Source organism: Salmo salar, chromosome 05 (assembly GCF_965601325.2).
Source record: "Salmo salar chromosome 05, fSalSal1, whole genome shotgun sequence".
Classification (NCBI taxonomy): Eukaryota; Metazoa; Chordata; class Actinopteri; order Salmoniformes; family Salmonidae; genus Salmo; species Salmo salar.
The window spans coordinates 62,968,643-62,990,809 of record NC_138295.1 but is presented as its reverse complement, the minus strand read 5'-3'; the positions used below and the strand labels follow the sequence as shown (position 1 = coordinate 62,990,809).

The window sequence follows — 22,167 nt, the reverse complement described above, 5'->3', positions numbered from 1 at the left end:
TCAAAGTATTTGGTTTAAAATGTACTTAAGTATCAAAAGTAAAAGTATAAATCATTTCACATTTCTTATATTAAGCAAAGCAGGAGGTAGCATTTTCTTGTTTTTAAAATGTATGGATAGCCAGGGGCACTCTCCATCACTATTATTTACAAAATATGCCTTTGTGTTTAGTGAGTCCACCAGACCACAGGCAGTAGGGATGACCAAGTATATGAATTTCACAGTTTTCCTGTCTTGCTAAGCATTCAAAATGTAATGAGTTCTTTGGGTTGTCAGGGAAAATGTATGGGGTAAAAAGTAAAATATTTGGTAAAAGTTGTCAAATATAAATAGTAAAGTACAGATACCCAAAAAAAACTACTTAAGTAGTACTTTAAAATATTTTTACTGAGGAACTTTACAGCACTGCTTTTTGAGTGGGTGAATATATGTTGTAATCTAATTCATCAACATCTCAACCAAATATTACCCAATTATCCACGTTGAAATTATGTGGTGTACCCAGTGGGTACGCTTCTCTCTGACGAGTTGGTTGGTGGACTGTGGACTGTGTATCAGTCGCATGTGGTCTTATTTTACATTAATACTCACTTATACTATACAGAGCAACGTAGAATATCTGACGACGCATAAAAACTTTGATGTGTATATGATAATAATGTATGTAATCACGATAATGACATACATGTTTTACTTTGTCATCTACAGTCATTCATATAAACCTTGTCTTTTCCAACCCAGGATGTCTGGCAACCTGTCCCTCCTGAGGCCTCCCTTAGTGGGTGCCACCAGGTCAATGCAACCCGCCCTCTCAAACATGTCCCAGTTTCCCCCTCTGGTTGACTGGGAGGCGCCCACCTTCACCCGAGCCGCCCAATTCCGTGTCGGCGCCACCTTAATCCTCTTCCTATTTGCTGCCTGCAGCAACCTTGCGTTATTGGTCAGTGTGTGCCGGGGGCGTGGTCGGCGCCTGGCTTCTCACTTGCGACCACTCATCATGAGCCTGGCCGCCGCCGACCTGATGATGACCTTTGTGGTGATGCCACTGGACGCCATTTGGAACATCACGGTGCAGTGGTATGGCGGAGACGCCATGTGTAAGATGCTGTGCTTCCTCAAGCTGTTTGCCATGCACTCGTCAGCCTTCATCCTGGTGGTGGTCAGTCTGGACAGGCACCACGCCATCCTGCACCCGCTGGACTCACTCAACTCCCACCACCGGAACAAGAGGATGCTGGGTCTGGCCTGGGGCCTCAGCGTGCTTCTGGCCTTACCACAGGTGAGTTAAAACCCTGGTAGCCTTGTTTACTATAAATAGTGTGGCACTCCAAGAAATTCAAGGTAAATTCCTTAAAATTAAAGTGATTTTGTTCATTCCTGGTATGTTGTTGAGATGACGTGTTCATGCCAAGTGCAGCTCTAGCTGTGGGTTAGTCAAGGCACTTAGAAATATGTGTTTACATTTTAGTAATTTAGCAGATGCTTTTATCCAAAGGTACTTAGAGTAAGTGCATTCATCTTAAGATAGCTAGGTGGGGGCCTCCAAAGTGGTGCAGAAGTCTAAGGCACTGCATCGCCGTGTTGCGGCGTCACTACAGCCTGGGGTTTGATCACCGGTCATGACCGGGAGTCCCATAGGGTGGCGCACACAATTGACCCAGCGTCGTCTGGGTTAGGGGAGGGTTTGGCCGGGGGTGGGTCTATGTTGCTCATCACGCTCTAGTGACTCCATGTGGCGGGCCGGGCGCCTGCAGGCTGATCTCGGTCATCAGTTGAATGGTGTTTCCTCCGACATATTGGTGCAGTTGGCTTCCGGGTTAAGCGGGCAGGTGTTAAGAAGCGCGGTTTGGCGGGTCATGTTTCGGAGGATGCGTGACTCGACTTTTGCCTCTCCCAAGCCCGGTAGCGATGAGACATGATCTTAATCACAAAGTTGGGGAGAAAAAGGGGGTAAAAATTACATGAATAAATAAAAAATAGATAGCTAGGTGAGAACCACATATCACAGTTGTCGTAAGTACATTTTGCTTCAATACAGAAGTTTGTTAAGATATTCTTTGAAGAGGTAGGGTTTCAGTTGTTTATGGAAGATGGGCAGAGACTCTGCTGTCCTAGCTTCAGGGGGAATCTCGTACCACAATTGGGGGTGCCAGGAAAAGAGAGAAGCTTTGACTGGGCTGAGTGGGAGTGTACACATAATCAATCAGTTTGCACAGATGTTTCAAGTGCCAGTTAACACTCTCGACCCAGTGGCTGATGGGAGATGGCAGGTGAAAGGATGGCTGAGGTCACCATTTGTGACAGATACTGAATTTAATCCGGTCAAGGTCAAGCGTACATCTAATACACACACACATACACACACAGTGACAAACGAGGAGGCATTACCTACGATTCTGTTCCTGCATGGTGTGCTGTACTCAACTGTCATCTTATCCAGAAATTGAAACCGCTTCGCCTACTGTGCACACAAACTGATGGATCTAGATGGGGATTTAATGAATATATGCTGGGGATCTCCCTGGCTCTTTGGCAATGTGTTCCTTGAATCAAAAACACAATCCTGTCTGCTATGTCATTGAAAAATGCTTTCCTGAAAACCCCTTGTCAAAAACAGTGCATTAAGGATTATGTGAAAGCGATAGTTAATGGTGCACTGGTCTGTAAGGACAGCCGGTGTAGAGGAAAATGTGGATGGATGCATTCATTGATTCGCTTTGACAGGGAAATGAAATATTTCCTCTGAACTTGACAGAGTGGTTTATGCCTTGTAATATATTATTATTATAAAAAAGAGAAAAAAAGATGCCCCACAGTGTGATCTTGAATTTGTTTTGGGCTACAACCAATTCAAGATCACACTGCAGGGCATCTTTTGTTTCCCTGTTGAAAATACATAAATAAATATATTACAAGTCATCTGATTTAGAATGTAGCCTAAGGAAATATAAAATGTACAGTACATAACTTACCGTAGCTAGGATTGTTCTTGGGTATATTCTTGCACAGTGTGTAAAATGGTTTCAAAGAGTAATGGCATACTACTGCACCACAACTTCAAAGTAGTCCAGGCTTCTCTACATTGTTTGGACGGTTTACTTCAAGCGGCAGGAGAGTGACTGTTTACTTGAAGGGGAGAGAGTGACTGTTTACTTGGGGGGGAGAGTGACTGTTTACTTGAAGGGGGGAGAGTGACTGTTTACTTGAAGGGGGAGAGTGACTGTTTACTTGAAGGGGGAGAGTGACTGTTTACTTGGGGGGAGAGTGACTGTTTACTTGAAGGGGGGAGAGTGACTGTTTGCTTGAAGGGGGGAGTGTCAGAGTGTGGGACGGGAGGTTCAAAGGGGGGGGGGGGGGGGGGGGGGACGGCATGTGTCCCTCATGAGGATAGATTTATTAATCTGAGTAGACAAATAAGCCTAATTTGCTGTCTGAGTGGCGCCGGGGCTGCTGGGAGTTTTATCAGTGCACCTGCTGGTAGGTGAGTGATTCACCACAGTGCATGAGCATCTTGAATGTCTCGCCTCAGGCTCTTCCCCTGTAATTTAATTTTCAGGGCTGTAGAGTGCAGAGGGGCATAACAGGATTTACGTATCAGTGCCACACCGTCAGAGATCCCACGTAATCACCGCCCCTATGCAGCAGAGGGGCAAGGACAAGGGGGTAGATAGACAGATAGGGATATGCATTCTGGAGTCTTCCTGGAAATGAGGAGGCATTTCAGCGAGAAATCTTAAAATTCCTGGCATGCTGATATTAGTTAGTTAATTGTGCCCCCCCAGAGTGTGAAATGTGATTATATTCCTGAGAATTAGGGAAGTGCAACATCAGCAGCAGAAGGAGGAAGATGTTGTAAAAGCAAGTATTTAAACACTGAAAACAAGCTAGCGTTTTATTAATACATTGATTGGAAAACAAGTAAAATTGCATTGTTGCAAAAGGCTAACAACTCTGCCCCCAACTCAGATTGGATACAACTGAAAGTATAAAATCATATATCAATTCAGTATTTATATATGTCTGTCATGGTGATTTATGTCCCCAAATAATCTTGAAAGCCATTGCAGAATATGGATCCACCTTGAAAGTTATTGTGATGCTACTGACCACTGCATTCATTAATCAGAAAATACTGCAGACATGACTCAGCCACTGAATTTTCTCATTAAACCACCCATTTCTGGCCAGTGCTCCAGCACAAAATAGCAGCCAAGGCCTCAATTGAGTTTTATACTTTGAAGGTAGATTAAATGATCCCCAACACAACCTAAAGTAGTACTGTAGTAGCCCAGTGTATATCTGTGTGAAAGGTACTACTGTATTTACAGTAGGTGGATTGTCATACATCTTAGATGTTGTGGTTGTTGTTACTCAGTGACTTCCTGTTCCCCAGCTGTTCATCTTCCGGGCCATCAAGGCAGAGGGCGTAGACTTCACCCAGTGTGTGACCCATGGCAGCTTCAAAGAGCGATGGCAGGAGACGGTCTACAACATGTTCTACTTCGTCACTCTCTACGTGTTCCCCCTGCTGGTCATGAGCTTCTGCTACACCCGCATCCTCATTGAGATCAATCAGCAACTCCACAGGAACAAAGGTACAAGCTAGCTATTCTAATCTGGCAACCACAATACTTGCATGTCCAAAATGGCAACCTCAGTAGGCCTATATGCTGTTCCAACATGAATTATACATTGACAATGTTTAGGCAAGATATGATAGCTACATTAGCTTTAGGAAGCTACTAACCAGCGCCATACTTTTCCAGCTGGCGAGTCCTGCCTGAGACGCAGTGGCACAGACATGTTCCCCAAAGCACGAATGAAGACTCTAAAGATGACCATCATCATCGTGATGTCCTTCGTGGTCTGCTGGACGCCCTACTACCTCCTGGGTATCTGGTACTGGTTCCAGCCGGAAATGCTGCAGGTCACGCCTGAATACATCCACCACGCCCTGTTTGTCTTCGGCAACCTGAACACATGTTTTGACCCGGTCATCTATGGCTTCTACACGCCCTCGTTCCGGGCCGATCTGGCCATGTGCTGGTGCTATAGAAGAAGGGACATTAATATGTCGCCCAGGTCTCTGGACCGCCTGTCCGCCCACCAGGGCCCCCACAGCGGAGAGCAGGACTCTGACGCCCCCGGTGTGGAACAGACCAAAGAGACTGGAGGTGACGGTAGATGACTGGCGCTGACAGTAAGTACATCTGTAAGGTTGGAGGGCTGAGGGAGAGCAGACCTGGAAATGAGCGGTACTAAGGAGTATGTAGACCGACCTACTTATTGTGTGAGGTGAAGACAGTGACAGGCTAAACAGCACCACCAAAATGTCTCCCCTCTGATTGTAAGCCCATCTTTGACATTTTGAGGACATTGTTGAAGCATGGGAAGAGGCACTTGAGTTAGGGGTCAAGCCCAACCTGAGATAAAAGGGGATAGATGGATAAAGAGACAAAACTATCTTGGAAGTCAAGGGTTGAAGGGTTCAAATCCTTCAGGATTACTTTACCCAGAAAAAAACATGTTTCTGGGCCTAATCTACAGCGTTAAGCACCATGGCTAAGGCAGTTCAGAGGTAGACCTAGGAGCCACCCTGATCTTGCGAGCTTACATGAATGGTTTGTTGTGTCCAAGAGGTCCAGAGGGAGGCAGAACAGAATCAAATGGGCTGCGACACGTTTCTGCCAACGTTGCATATCTAGTTATACAGCAACAGTTAAGCACATGCCATTCTATTTCAATTACTATCAAATGGAAAGGCAAACTCATTTTAAGTGCTGTTCCACAACTTTCTACGAACCATTAAAACCCTTGGCTGTCCCTTGATATATATATATACACCATGCTGCTTACAGTATGTCACACTGCTCGCTGTCTGCCTACAGGTTGCTTTTCCATGCAACACTGTGTCCTTACAATGCCAGGCTGCATGAGATGATCTCCATAGCCAACCATCACTATACAAAACTGTCAAATTACAAACAAATTTACAAATGCAGTTGATGGTACAATAAAATGGTTGGCCGTTTCACTCGGAAGACAGTCCAGAGAACTGTCACATTCAGTGCATGTCATGGAGAAAAACATAATCGTACTGTATTTACTATTCATGCATTCACTTCAGCCATTCAGGCTTGAAAACCAAAGCACAACTACAGTATATTATAATACATTGAGTGCACAAAACATTAGGAACACCTTCCTAATATTGAGTTGTACCCCGTTTTGTCCTCAGAACAGCCTCAGTTTGTCGGGGCATGAACTCTACAAGGTTTCAAAAGCGTTCCACAGGGATGCTGGCCAATGCTGACTCCAAAGCATCCCACAGTTGTGTTAAGTTGGCTGGTAGTGGATCTCTACTCTGAATAGATCATTCCATCTCATCCCACAGATGCTCAATTGGATTGAAATCTGGTGACTGGGCAGGACACTGCAGTGGCTGAAATATCTGTCATGTTTGTGGAACCATTCCTGGACAGTCCTAGCCTTGTGGCATGGGTCATACACTGCTGCCTTGAAGGGATGCACCTGATTGGCATTGATGTTCAGGTATCCTGTGGCGTTCAAATGTTGCTCCACTTTTATCAATGGGCCCAATGTGAGCCATGAAAACATGGTTAACTGTAGCCCGTCTGTTGCTGCTCTACACAATTCGTGTCAGCCTCCTCTGTCCTCTTTCATCAATGACCCTTTTTTGACCACTGGCCTGCCGTTGGCTGGATGTCCTTTGGGTGGTGGACCATTCTTGATACACAGGAGAGAGAAACTGTTGAGCGTGAAAAACCCAGCAGCGTTGCAGTTCTTGACACACTCAAACTGGTGCGCCTGGCATCTACTACCGTACCCCCTTCAAAGGCACTTAAATATTTTCCCTTGTCCATTCACCCTCTGAATGGCACACATACACAACCGATGTCTCAAATGTCTTAAGGCTTAAAAAACATTATTTAACCTATCTCTTCCCCTTCATCTACACTGATTGAGGTAGATTTAACAGGTGACATCAATAAGGGATCATAGCTTTCACCTGGATTCACCTGGTCAGTCTATGTCATGGGAAGAGCAGTGTTTTGTACAGTCACTGTATATGGCAGCAGAGTGCAGACAGGTGGAATCAATAATGCATCAAGCCCATTAATCTTACCATTGTGCTAAAGGGCCAAGAAGATACTTGTTAGTAGGGTCACAAGTAGTGGGCTAAGCCATAGTCATTAGGCTATACAAATCAATTCTCCTGATCCTTCTCCTGTAGCTACGGTATGCTCTGAGGCTTGAGGCAGCCAGATTGATAGAGTCATGTAAGAAGAATATCATGGGATGTCTGTCCTGGGGGTATACACAGTACACATACTGTATGCCCACCTTCTTATGGAATGTTCTGAATATCATATACACAGAGGTATGAATTCACTTGGGGGTTGTTCCATCCCACCCAAAATATGTATGTTCCTGAGCTGGTAAGAGTTCTCATAAAGGGAGAGTATGCAACAACCTCTCCCTCAACGTGAGCAAGACAAAGGAGCTGATCGTAGACTATAGGAAAAGGAGGGCCGAACACGCCCCCATTCACATCGACGGGGCTGTAGTGGCACAGGTGGCGAGTTTCAAGTTCCTTAGTATCCACATCACCAACAAACTATCATGGTCCAAACACACCAAGACAGTCGTGAAGAGGGCACGACAAAACCTATTCCCCCTCAGGAGACTGAAAAGATTTGGCATGGGTCTCAAGATCCTCAAAAAGTTCTACAGCTGCACCATCGAGAGCATCCTGACCGGTTGCATCACCGCCTAGTATAGCAACTGCTCGGCATCCGACCGTAAGACGCTACAGAGGGTAGTGCACACGGCCCAGTACATCACTGGGTCCAGGTTTCCTGCCATCCAGGACCTATATACTAGGCCTTGTCAGGCCCAAAAAGTTGTCAAAGACTCCAGTCACCAAAGTCATAGACTGTTCTCTCTGCTACTGCACGGCAAGCGGTACCGAAGTGCCAAGTCTAGGTCCAAAAGGCTCCTTAACAGCTTCTACCCCCAAGCCATAAGACTGCTGAACAATTAATCAGATGGCCACCCGAATCATTTACATTTACACTGCTGCTACTCGCTGTTTACTATTTATGCATAGTCACTTTACCCCTATCTACATGTACAAATTACCTCGACTAACCTGTACCCCCGCACATGACTCGGTACTGGTACCCCATGTATATAGCCCCATTATTGTTATTTTGTGTGACTTTTTATTTGATTTTTTTACTTTAGTTTATTTAGTATATATTTTCTGAACTCTATTTCTTGAACTGCATTGTTGGTTAAGGCCTTGTAAGTAAGCATTTCACGGTAAGGTGTGCACCTGTATTCGGCGCATGTGACAAATAAAATTTGATTTGATTTGAGATTTGCCTTGAACCTTGTGGGGAAAAACAGACATTTGCCAAAGTATACAAAAAAAGACAATTATACTAATGTCGACACATAATTGTTTTTACCCACTTCAAGTAAAAGACGTTGTTTATGAAGCAGGGTAGCAAGATAACAAGGTATGGAAATGCATTTAGAATCAATACACAATGTACGTCTGTGTAAGGCATTGGAATGATTGTAATGTTCAGTGTACAGTATTTGCTGTTTACTGTTGTTTGGAATTCACAGGGTTATAAAGTAACAGGGTTGACAATAACAGGGTTGATGACTTCATCTTAAAATCAGCCACAAATCCCCTTGTGACAGGGGGAATGGAAGCTTGTTCTGTGTGTTCAACAGGGAATGGCAACTGAATGCAAGCAAAAAATTTAATAAAAACATTTGTTTAAACATTTCTAGCCTTTCTGTCTATGGGTAACAGAGTTGACATGTTATGCTCGACCCACTCAGTTTCCCACCACCAAACACCAGAAAATGCCCACCAGCTCACCTGCTTTTACGCTGATTTGACTATTAATGTACAATATATATATATATTTTTTTTTTAAGGAATCATTTCACTATATTAAAACAAGAGTTCAGTTCACGTAACAAGATTGACCTTAAAATGATGGCCATACATACTTGAATTGAAATACTAATCACATTAAATAAATAATAATCTAGGGCTTTACAATGATCGTGAAAACATGGAGAAGTTAGGGGTTAAGTGGGTATAAAATCTTCCAGAAGTCACAGAAGTTGCACATTTATTGAATGCTCCATGTGGTCGATATTAATGAATCGTATCATTAATAATCACCGTGAAAATAGAGCTTGAGAGAGATAAAGGAAGAGATGGAGGAGGAAACCAGCGTCAACTAGAAATCAATGAATCTATCATAGCTGCCAGTGTTAGTGACATGTGGGGGTAACAACCATCCTGTGGTCCATAGAGGCAGAAGAGGTTTGCTGAGCTGACAGGTTTTAGTTAACCAGGAACAGAACTGCTCTCTTATCTACTGGAAGGTCTCCATAATGGCTCCCCATGCAGTTCAGAGACCATGCAGTTCAGAGAGAGAGAGAGAGAGAGAGAGAGACACACACACACACACACACACACACACACACACACACACACACACACACACACACACACACACACACACACACACACACACACACACACACACACACACACACACACACACACACACACACACACACACACGACATCAGGATGAGGCTGCTCATTAAAAAGGGCAGGTGGTGAGTGTGTGCATGTGCAAGCATGAGCGTGTGTGTGCTTTTTGTTGTCTCTTGATTATTATATTCCAAGAAGGGAAGAGAGCACCAGACTCAGGGGATGTGCAGAGGGATTCTCCCAGAGGCTTGGAAGACTGTCCTGGAATACCGGAATATGAAATGCCTCCACCTTCCCAGCTAGTTATGGGTAAAAACCCACTGGGCACAGACATCATTTCAACGTCCAGTTTTGATTTACATTTGGTTGAGTTGTAACGTGAAATCAACAAAAAATGTCACCATGTCACTGGATTTAGGTTCAAAGTTGGGTGAAAAACAAATACTAATTTCCCTTTTGTTGATGACTTTTTGCAAATCCAGTTTTCCACGTTGATTCAACGCCATCACATTGAATGTTTTTGTTGAAATGATGTGGAAACAAAGTTGATTCAACACGTTTTTTGCCCAGTGGGAAGTGAGAACATGAAAGTGTGAACATGGAGATGAAAGGAATCATTACGGCATGCCATGAGAAGGATTCATCATACCGTCTGACACACATAAAAAATATGTGCTAAGATATTTCATATGAAGAATACTATCTTTTTTCATACTTTCCATACTACTATGTAAAACAAAATGGTGACAAAACGTGTAGGTGTGAGTGACAGACTGTCCCAATCAAGCACTGTGCATACAGTAAGGAAGAGATTGACAGCAGTCTTGCACTTACAGGCTAGAAAAGTGCACTGTCTGCCATTGGAGGAGGTTGTAGGAACAACATGTACATTCAGAATACTTGCTGTTGAGTTTGATTGATGCTCGGTGTCAGCTGAAGAAGGCAGAGTGTGGAAGGCCAAGCTGTGCTTTAGAAGAAACAGATTCTCATACAACACTCTGCCAAGTGATTAGACGCAAGGATTCACATTGGGTAAATAACAATGATGCATTACATTAGCGAACACACACGCGTCGGGCTCCGTCTTGATAATTAAGCAAGTACCATCAAAGTTTCTCCCCTGTTGCTTTTCTCGATTCCATGGCAACCTTTTCCAGGCTTTAGGTTCTGAGGATTTGTCACATCAATCCTGTTTTTAATTCCTCAATAGAGTTTTAAAATGCCCCAAACATTGGTGCTCAAGATAATATTCTTAATCTGGCGGGTTGTTAAAGCATCTAATGCCCTAACATGTTATTATGGAGTTCTGTCCTTGAAAACTAATTTGAAGCAACAGAACACTTAAGTGGTTTGCTCCCAACTAGAGGTCTTCACGGGTCCACCCAAACCCGAATACCCAGGAGGGTCAAGGTCCAAAATGATTTTCAGGTCCAGGTCGGGTCCTGTTTGATTGTCATCAGGTCTCGGGTCTATGTAACTACAGCTGATGGACCTGAGTGGACCCGACCACAGCCCTGCATAGCCTATAGCATATTTATTTTACGCTAATAATGTGAATGTATTGACTTATAGAAGGCCTAGCCAACATATGAAGACCTATTTGTTAACCAGAATAGCAACTTCTGAATAACAATTGTTTTTGTCACTCGCATCCAATCAGGTACTGGTTAGGGTAGGGGTCGGGTCTAAGTCTGGTTGTTGTCAGATCCTTTCGGGTTGGGGTCTGATTGTTCTCAGGGTCTGTCCGGGTCCCCCTACATTAAAAACTATCAAGTCGGTTCAGGGTCTGATGGATCTGGATGGACCCGAGGACAAACATTTTGCACCCGAGAAGACCTCTACTCCCAAATCCAAAAAGCTAGGGACTGAAAACATTGGAAATGTCCATTCCATGCCCTTTAAGGCATATACTGTACTAATAAGGGTGATCTGTTTGAGGCTGTCTTCTATTCCTATTTAACCAATGCTGAGAAGAACCAACATGGGCTCATGCTTAATGCCTGAGCAGCAACAGAGAGATGTATTACACCGGCCAAGACCTTCACCATGATACAGCATTATGATGTGTAAAACACCACAGTCAATCACCAGCCTCTTCTACCCTTCTCTTGAGGACACACTGCTTAACCTCCGTACTTTCACAAACCCTGGACTACGAGGTAAAACAACCCTTGAAATCCAGAGTTCAGAGCCATAAATACTAATTGAATCTTTACATATTTCTTTGATGTCCTTCCTGGTCGATACTTCATTGAAAGATAACATGAGGCTCAGGACAGAAAACCAAGACTGTTCTCAGGGCAAGTCTGCCGATTTTGACTAGCAGAAGTGTCTTTTCGTAGCAGGTTAGGAGAACTTATGCAGTTTGTTATGGGAATTAACGTGGCAGGTTAGGAGAATTAAGGTTAGAAAAAGGGTTAGGGTTAACTAAAATTGTCCCCAAAACGACTAACGTATCTAGCTAAAACCAGGCCTGACCTGAAAACAGTCTATATATACAAAAGTATGCCCCTTCAAATTAATAGTTTTGGCTATTTCTTTACAAGTGTATAAAATCGAGCACACAGCCATGCAATCTCCATAGACAAACATTGGCAGTAGAATAGCCTTACTGAAGAGCTCAGTGACTTTCAACGTTGCACCGTCAAAGGATGCCACCTTTCCAACAAGTCAGTTTGTGAAATTTCTGCCCTGCTAGAGCTGCCCCAGTCAACTGTAAGTACGGTTATGGTGTTATAGTGGAAACATGTAGGAGCAACAACGGCTCAGCCGCGAAGTGGTAAGCCACACAAGCTCATGGAACAGTACCGTCGAGTGCTGAAGCGCACAGCTCGTAAAAATTGTCTGTCCTCGGTTGCAACACTCACTACCAAGTTCCAAACTACTTCTGGAAGCAACGTCAGCACAAGAGCTGTTCGTCGGGAGCTTCATGAAATGGGTTTCCATGGCCGAGCAGCCGCACACAAGCCTACGATCACCATGCGCAATGCCAAGCGTCGACTGGAGTGGTGTAAAGCTTGTAGCTGTTAGACTCTGGGTCAGTGGAAATTAGTTCTCTGGAGTCTGAGGACGGCAGTCCAAGGACGAATCTGGGTTTGATGGATGCCAGGAGAACGCTACCTGCCCCAACGCGTAGTGCCAACTGGAAAGTTTGATGGAGGAGGAATAATGGTGTGGGGCTTTTTTTCATGGTTTGGGCGGCGCCCCTTAGTTCCAGTTAAGGGAAATATTAACGCAACAGCGTACAATGACATTCTAGACGATTCTGTGCTTCCAACTTTGTGGCAACAGTTTGGGGAAGGCCCTTTCCTGTTTCAGCATGAAAATGCCCCCATGCACAAAGCGAGGTCCATACAGAAATGGTTTGACGAGATCAGTATGGAAGAACTTGACTGGCCTGCACAGAGCCCTGACCTCAAACCCATCGAAAACCTTCAGGATGAATTGGAACGCCGACGGCGAGACAGGCCTAATCGCCCAACATCAGTGCCCGATCTCACTAATGCTCGTGGCTGAATGGAAGCAAGTCCCAGCAGCAATGTTCCAACATCTAGTGGAAAGCCTTCCCAGAAGAGTGGAGGCTGTTCTAACAGCAAATGGGGCACCAACTCCATATTAATGCCCATGGAATGATTTTGGAATGAGATGTTCAACGAGGAGCTGTCCGCATGCTTTTGGTCATGTAGTGTATCTAGTTACAACCAGGCATGCCCTGAGAACAGTCTTGGTTTACACTAATGCGATGCTGCATAAGCACAGCTCTTATTAATGAAGAGATAGCGATATGGAGAAGAAATGTAATTCAGAGAGTACTGGATCCTATATGACAGCCTTCAAATGTATTGTCTTGATAGCTGAATAAAAAGGGGGAAAATGTCAAGATCTCTCCAAAATGAAGATGTAGCCAAGTATGCCTTTTGATTTCAAGAGAAATGGATTAAAGAAATATACAAATGTAACATCAAAGCAGCAGTTGTCCTACCGAATAAACAGGCTCCGGAAAGGATCTCTTCACTAGCATTGTTTAACTTTGTATTGCTTCCCTACGCACAGTGCTTCATTTGAATGTTTTGAACACTTGAATGCTTTCATTCCTTGTTAATGAGCTATACAGGGAATATCCTGGAGTGTGGAGGGGAATAAACAATGTTTGATGCTAACAAGGACACTCCAAAGGTTAGTGTTTTTGTCAGCGTGCAATCTTCCTGGCTGAAAGGTAGATGAGAGATATGAATCTCTGGCTGTCTAACAGGGCTATTTTGAGACAATGGGCAGGACACACACACACACACACACACACACACACACACACACACACACACACACACACACACACACACACACACACACACACACACACACACACACACACACACACACACACACACACACACACACACACACACACACACACACACACACACACACACACACACACACACACACACACACACACACACACACACACACACACACACACACACACACACACACACACACACACACACACACACACACACACACACACACACACACACACACACACACACACACACACACACACACACACACACACACACACACACACACACACACACACACACACACACACACACACACACACACACACACACACACACACACACACACACACACACACACACACACACACACACACACACACACACACACACACACACACACACACACGGGAACTGTCCTTCAGAAGAACAATTGGTGTGGAAAACAGAGAATATTGAAGGTAAATCATTGGCATAATGATTTGAGTGTGTGGAATAGATTTGTAGTTGTAAGCACAATTTGCCAGTGTGTAACTGATAAGTTGTGAACATTAAGTAATAATCTGTAGTTGTAAGCACATTCTCAAACTTGTAACTGATGAGTTTGTAGTTGTAATCGAATTCTAATATTTGTGAGCATTAATTGCATCTGTACAACTGCACATGTCAATTTCACGCACTCAGACTTTTGTCAGTGCTTTATTTGTAGATCTGCAAACAGTGATTTCTGTGTGTGTGAGAGAGTGAGTGAGCAGAGGCTCTGGGAGGTGGGACTTGTTTGGGACTGAAGGTAGAAAATAATTAGTTTAGCTTTGACATTGGCTGCATTCTGTGAAACTGTACTACCCTTTGATAAATGTAAAAGCCTCTCTAACCCATTTACAATTGTCTGTCCACACTTTCCAGGCTGCAATCCACTCCCAGTTAGACAGGGTCCATTCAGGCCTCCGTCAGCTCCACAATGCCCTGGGGGACGTGAAAGACATCCAGATCTCCCTGGGAGACATTGGCAATGACTGGAGGAAAAGCGTCAACACCATTGAGAACCTGAAGGATGTAAAATATGCCGGGATGCAACAGCCAGCTTGCCTCAGCCGTGGCGAACCTGAAGAATATATTTTCAGGTATGTTCAGCTGCACACATGCCACTTGATTGGGAACTATTATTGTTGGCTTGCATAACATTTTATGTGACATTGTACATTTACAGTTGAAGTCGGAAGTTTACATACACTTAGGTTGGAGTCATTAAAACTTGTTTTTCAACCACTCCACAAATTTCTTGTTAACAAACTATAGTTTTGGCAAGTCATTTAGGACATTTACTTTGTGTATGACACAAGTAATTTTTACAACAATTGTTTACAGACAGTATTTCACTTATAATTCACTGTATAATAATTTCAGTGGGTCAGAAGTTTACATTCACTAAGTTGACTGTGCCTTTAAAAAGCTTGGAAAATTCCAGAAAATGATGTCATGGCTTTAGAAGCTTCTGATAGCCTAATTGACATCATTTGAGTCAATTGGAGGTGTACCTGTGGATGTATTTCAAGGCCTACCTTCAAACTCAGTGCCTCTTTGCTTGACATCATGGGAAAATCAAAAGAAAAAAAAAGATTAAGTCTGGTTCATCCTTGGGAGCAATTTCCAAATGCCCGAAGGTACCACGTTCATCTGTACAAACAATAGTACGCAAGTATAAACACCATGTGACCATGCAGCCGTCATACCGCTGAGGAAGGAGAGGCGTTCTGTCTCCTAGAGATGAACGTACTTTGGTGCGAAAAATGCAAATCATTCCCAGAACAACAGCAAAGGACCTTGTGAAGATGCCGGAGGACACAGGTACAAAGTATCTATATCCACAGTAAAACGAGTCCTATATCGACATAACCTGAATGGCTGCTCAGCAAGGAAGAAGCCACTGCTCCAAAACCGCCATAAAAAAGCCAGACTACGGTTCAACTGCACATGGGGACAAAGATCGTACTTTTTGGAGAAATGTCCTCTGGTCTGATGAAACAAAAATAGAACTGTTTGGCCATAATGACCATCGTTATGTTTGCAGGAAAAACCGTGAAGCACGGGGGTGGCAGTATCATGTTGTGGGGGTGCTTTGCAGCAGGAGGGACTGGTGCACTTCACAAAGTAGATGGCATCATGAGGGAGGAAAATGATGTGGATATATTGAAGCAACATCTCAAGACATCAGTCAGGAAGTTAAAGCTTGGTCGCAAATGGGTCTTCCAAATGGACAATGACCGCAAGCATACTTCTAAAGTTGTGGCAAAATGGCATAAGGACAACAAAGTCAAGGTATTGGAGTGGCCATCACAAAGCCCTGACCTCAATCCAATAGAAAATGTCTGGGCAGAACTGAAAAAGCGTGTGTGATCAAGAAGGCCTACAAACCTGAGTCAGTTACACCAGCTCTGTCAGGAAGAATGGGCCAAAATTCACCCAGTTTATTGTGGAAGCTTGTGGAGGGCTACCTGAAACTTTTGACCCAAGTTAAGCAATTTAAAGGCAATGCTGCCAAATACTAATTGAGTGTATGTAAACTTCTGACCCACTGGGAATGTGATGAAAGAAATAAAAGCTGAAATAAATCATTCACTCTACTATTATTCTGACATTTCACATTCTTAAAATAAAGTGGTGATCCTAATTGACCTAAAACAGGACATTTTTACTCGGATTAAATGTCAGGAATTGTGAAAACAGAGTTTAAATGTATTTGGCTGAGGTGTATGTAAATTTCAGACTTCAAATGTACAATGTATTTGTGTAATAATATTTATCCTACTTTCCTGTGCAGTGACTGAGGTTAATGATAGAGCAAGCCGGGCTACTGGAGGGCCACCACAAGCTGATGAACCTGGAGTGCTCATGGAATGACCTCATGTATGATCAGTACCGCATGGGCAGCAAGAACATGCACAACATGAACCTCATTCGAAACTAATTTGGCAGGGTGGAGGGCCTGTCGGACGACCTGGTCAAGCAACTGTGGTTAGTGCTGCAGCGCGCCATGGGCAAGGCTTCCCAACACATTACAACACCTTGAAAGGTTCTTCAAGCTCTACCACAAAACTGTGTCCGTGAGGGTGCAGGACCTGACTAAAGAGGACCTGATGGCCAAAAAGGTTGTGTACCGCTTCACCTGGGTCCTCAATTCATATTTACAAAAGTGCGTCTATTCTGCACTCTCTATGACTCATGTAGCATCAGTGATATCTGGGCACCAGTCAAATCATACCTTTCTATTCTAATGTTTCTGACAGTGGTTGCAACTACAGTAGATGCACAATAACAAATCAAATCAAATTGTATTTGTCACATGCGCCGAATACAACAGGTGTAGACCTTATAGTGAAATGCTTACTTACAATCCAAATAATCTGGGTAGCCATTTGATTAGATGTTCAGGAGTCTTATGGCTTGGGGGTAGAAGCTGTTTAGAAGCCTCTTGGACCTAGATTTGGCACTCCAATACCGCTTGCTGTGCGGTAGCAGAGAGAACAGTCTATGACTAGGGTGGCTGGAGTCTTTGACAATTTTTAGGGCCTTCCACTGACACCACCTGGTATAGTAGTCTTAGGTGGCAGGAAGCTTGGCCCTGGTGATGTACTGGGCCATACGCACTACCCTCTGTAGTGCCTTGCAGTCGGAGGCTGAGCAGTTGCCATACCAGGAAGTGATGCAACACGTCAGGATGCTATCGATGCTGCAGCTGTAAAACCTTTTGAGGATCTGAGGACCCATGCTAAATCTTTTCAGTCTCCTGAGGTGGAATATGTTTTGTCATGCCCTCTTCACAACTGTCTTGGTGTGCTTGGACCATGTTAGTATGTTGGTGATGTGGACGCCAAGGAACTTGAAGCTCTCAACCTGCTCCACTACAGCCCCATCGATGAGAATGGGGGTGTGCTCGGCCCTCTTTTTCCTGTAGTCCACAATCATCTCCTTTGTCTTGATCACGTTGAGGGAGAGGTTGTTGTCCTTGCACCACACGGTCAGGTCTCTGACCTCCTCCCTATAAGGCTGTCTCAGGTTTTTTTCCCCAGGGTCCTTAGCTTAGTGATGAGCTTTGAGGGCGCTATGGTGTTGAACACTGGGCTCTAGTAAATTAATAACATTCTCACATAGGTGTTCCTTTTGGAAAGGGCAGTGTGGAGTGCAATAGAGATTGCATCATCTGTGGATCTGTTGGGGCGGTATGCAAATTGGGTCTAGGGTTTCTGGGATAATGGTGTTGATGTGAGCCATGACCAGCCTTTCAAAGCATTTCATAGCTACAGACGTGAGTGCTATGGGTCTGTAGTCATTTAGGCAGGTTACATTAGTGTTCTTGGGCACAGGGACTATGGTGGTCTGCTTGAAACATGTTGATATTACAGACTCAGACAGGAAGAGGTTGAAAATGTCAGTGAAGACACTTGCCAGTTGGTCAACGCACGCTCTGAGTACATGTCCTGGTAATCCGTCTGGCCCTACGGCCTTGTGAATGTTGACCTGTTTAAAGGTCTTACTCACATCGGCTGTGGAGAGCATGATCACATAGTCATCCGGAACAGCTTATGCTCTCATGCATGTTTCAGTGTTATTTGCCTCGAAGCGAGCTTAGAAGTTATTTAGCTCGTCTGGTAGGCTCGTGTCACTGGGCAGCTCTCGGCTGTGCTTCCCTTTGTAGTCTGTAATAGTTTGCAAACACTGCCACATCCAATGAACGTCGGAGCCGGTGTAGTACGATTCGATCTCAGTCCTGTATTGATGCTTTGCCTGTTTGATGGTTCATCGGAGTACATAGCAGGATTTCTTATTAGCTTCCAGGTTAGAGTTCAGCTCCTTGAAAGCGGCAGCTCTACCCTTTAGCTCAGTGCGAATGTTGCCTGTGGTTGTGGTATGTACGTACAGTCACTGTGGTGACGACGTCTTCGATGCACTTATTGATGATGCCAGTTACTGATGTGGTGTACTCCTCAATGCCATCGGAAGAATCCCGGAACCTATTCCAGTCTGTGCTAGCAAAACAGTCTTGTAGTTTAGCATCCTTCATCTGACCACTTTTTTATAGACCGAGTCACTGGTGGTTCCTGCTTTAATTTTTACTTGGAATCAGGAGGATAGAGTTATGGTCAGATTTGCCAAATGGAGGTTGAGGGAGAGCTTTGTACGCATCTCTGTGTGTGGAGTAAAGGTGGTCTCGAGTTTTTTCCCCTCTGGTTGCACATTTAACATGCTGATAGAAATGAGGAAAAATGTATTTAAATTTCCCTGCATTAAAGTCCCCGGCCACTAGGAGCGCCACCTCTGGATGAGCGTTTTCCTGTTTGCTTATGACGGTATTAAGCTCAGTGAGTGCGGTTTTAGTACCAGCATCGGTCTGTGGTGGTATGTAGACAGTTAGGCAGATAGTTTGGATTAGTGCCCAGATATCACTGATTGGTGTTACAGTACATGAAAAAATATATATACATATTGGGTTATTATTTTTGATGATATATTGTATCGTTTTGAGAATATTGTAATATTATTTTGCGCTAGTTGGCTGTACCTACACAAAACTGCAACATTTTCCCCCATCTTTTCAGCATTTCCATGACTGATCAAAACTCATTTTCTTATGGCTCTCTGCAGAAAACAATATGGTGAGCATTATGTTTGGAACGCAATAAAATCACAGTATCGAATTGCAATAAATATAGAATAGGAGAGTGGGGACACACAATTGTAAATGGTTTAGATAGGGTTTTACATGAATCAAAGGGCAGTGCACATTCACAGAATGCAACCAATGTCAAAGATAAACAAATAGATTTCTTCCTTCAGTCATGCTTCTACTAAAACTCCAGATCTAACTGGATGGTATTCTGTCAGTTGCTAGTTCTTAGCAGAACTCCTTTTCTAATGATAATGCTAGCTACTGTAGCTAGCTATGGCTCCATAACTTTACCTAGTCAATTTCAGTAGCTAGCATCAGACTCCAATGTTACTTACAAACTCTTAATTACAATGACTTGGACAATAGCTTCCAAAAACATTCAAAATAAAAAACAAATAATGCTACCTAGCCATAAAAGAAAGACATGTAAACTTAGCAGCCATGAGAGCTAACAGCTGGGCTTCTTTGGTGGACATTGCACAATCAGTCTCAGCTGTAACCTGGTTGTGCTTATCGTGATTGGGGAAAAAGGAAAATGACCCTACCACCTGTTAGCCCTCTCTAAAAAAACACCACACATTCTACTATTTAACCCTACCTAGTCCTACTCCAGACAAACAGTCTGAGAGGACATAACACTACCACTCAACACCTCATGCAGCTGTTCTGCAGTAAATCCTCGCAATCCCAAGTTCTTCTCTGCCGCTGCCACTACAACCTCTATTTTCTGTGTGTTTCGATTCATTTCTGCAGTACAGTTAACAACCATGGCTATGAATGCTAAAAAGCCCACCTTACTGAAGCACATATTCTTCACTCTCTCTTGATCTCTGCCTACTCACAGGAATCCTCTCAGGTTCCCTCACCCTGTACCCATCTTCCTCTAGTACTCTCTTCACTGCTTTGGCATATGATACTTTTTGTACTTCTCTAACCCTGGAAACCTCAAGCTGCCTTTCTTTCTCTGGACACCTCTGATCTATACGCCCCATGATCACCCCCACAACTAACACACAACTTTCTCCACCGATACCATACATTCCTTAGTCTCATGCCCTCCTACACACTGCTGCAATATGGCCATAACCTTGACACCTAAAACCCTGTAATATCTTCAGAACATAAACTCTAACAGGATAACTGACACTTCCTACCTTGACCTTATCTGGTAATGATTCTGCATCAAAACTCAGCATGACAGATAATGTCTTCTCAGTTTCCCCACCAGATCTCCGTCTCATCAAGTGGCGGGCGTCAGACACCGGGATCTTCAATTCCAACTGCTCCTCCTTAACACCTAACTGTAATGCCACACCCGTTATCACTCCTCTCAACGTCGCCCTGCTCCATAGAGCAAAGCATGTCACAATTCTTGTCCCTAATCTCAAAATCCGGAGCACCCTCTCCCTCTGGGTGGAAGAAACACAATAAATCCTCACGAGTCCACTCAGAGTTACCTTCACCATCTCAACAATCCCCAACCTCGCCTCCACCCAACCTGACACCACATATGGATCAACCAAACAGCAAGGATCCATTCTCTACAAATCTTACTCCAACAAAATCATCTTTATCATCCTTGGGATGAGGCCCGAAAGCCGTTGGTACTTCACCCTCACTCTCAACAAGTTCCATCTCTGAACTACTGGAGCACATTTCCTTGTTTTTGCACTTGACGCCCACCTTCCTCCCCTTACTACTTCCCACTGCACTCAACTTTGTCTCAGCAATCATCACTGCACCTGCCACCACCTTTAATTAATCTTCACTCTCGTCATGTTCCATTTCCTCCTGAAGCTCTTCCAAAAGTTGTGTGATCCTCCATCCCATATTCACTCAAAAAAATATTCCATGTCTTTTTTTTTATTGTCCATTTTCTCCTTCACCAGATCTCTCAGAAGGCCTGTGCAATCCCCCACTCCATGTTAATTCATAAATTACTTTCTTCCTTATTTCTAAAACACTGCCAACAGTCTGAGCGTACGAAATTGAAATGCGCAGCTGTACAGATGCAATTATTGCTTGTAATTATTAAGTTGGAAGTTTGCAAACGCGATTACAACTACAGGGGCATTGCCTGTGGAACATGCTGAGAAGAATGTCCAGAGATCCAGTCACCAAATCATTAAAATGGCAGAATCACTCAGGGTTTGACAGTCTTGACAGAGCACACCAAGCACACCAAGAAGAAGTCCTTCCAATCCTGGACTGTATTGTGTGTTATCTGCAGGTTGTTTCCATGGTTAGGCCTGTATAACATAATGGCCCTCTAGAGATGAGACTGAAAAATGAAAATCAATACCATGTCACAGCAGACTCCCAAAACGTTCCATACACACTGTCAAGTCAACTAAAGGTAAACTTCCTAATAGGAAAGGAGGATCAAATTGCTCTTTACTGTCTTAAAAAAAAAGGCTTGTTACCACCACCTACATAGGGTGTACCGGAGTCAGATTACATAAGCCAGAAATGTTAAATCTTGCGCATGCTTTGCTGACAAAAGGGTGGGGGATTTGTCATCAGTTTTGTCTGAAAGGTTGAGGGATAGCAATTAGGGCATAAGATACAAGCCGTATTGCGGAATATCCGCACTATAGCGCAATTGAAATGAAGGAAGTGTTCCCACATTCATGTCGGCTCAATCA

General features: G+C 43.9%; 1 protein-coding gene across 1 annotated transcript; it reads left to right on the top strand.

Moving 5' to 3' along the window:
• LOC106605452 (gonadotropin-releasing hormone II receptor) lies at positions 1-8,785 on the top strand. Its single transcript, XM_014201129.3, has 3 exons — positions 1-1,279; positions 4,394-4,595; positions 4,767-8,785. The coding sequence occupies exons 1-3, from the start codon at positions 491-493 to the stop codon at positions 5,186-5,188; spliced, it is 1,413 nt and encodes a 470-aa protein (XP_014056604.2). The 5' UTR covers positions 1-490; the 3' UTR covers positions 5,189-8,785.
• The last annotated feature ends 13,382 nt before the right edge of the window (positions 8,786-22,167 follow it).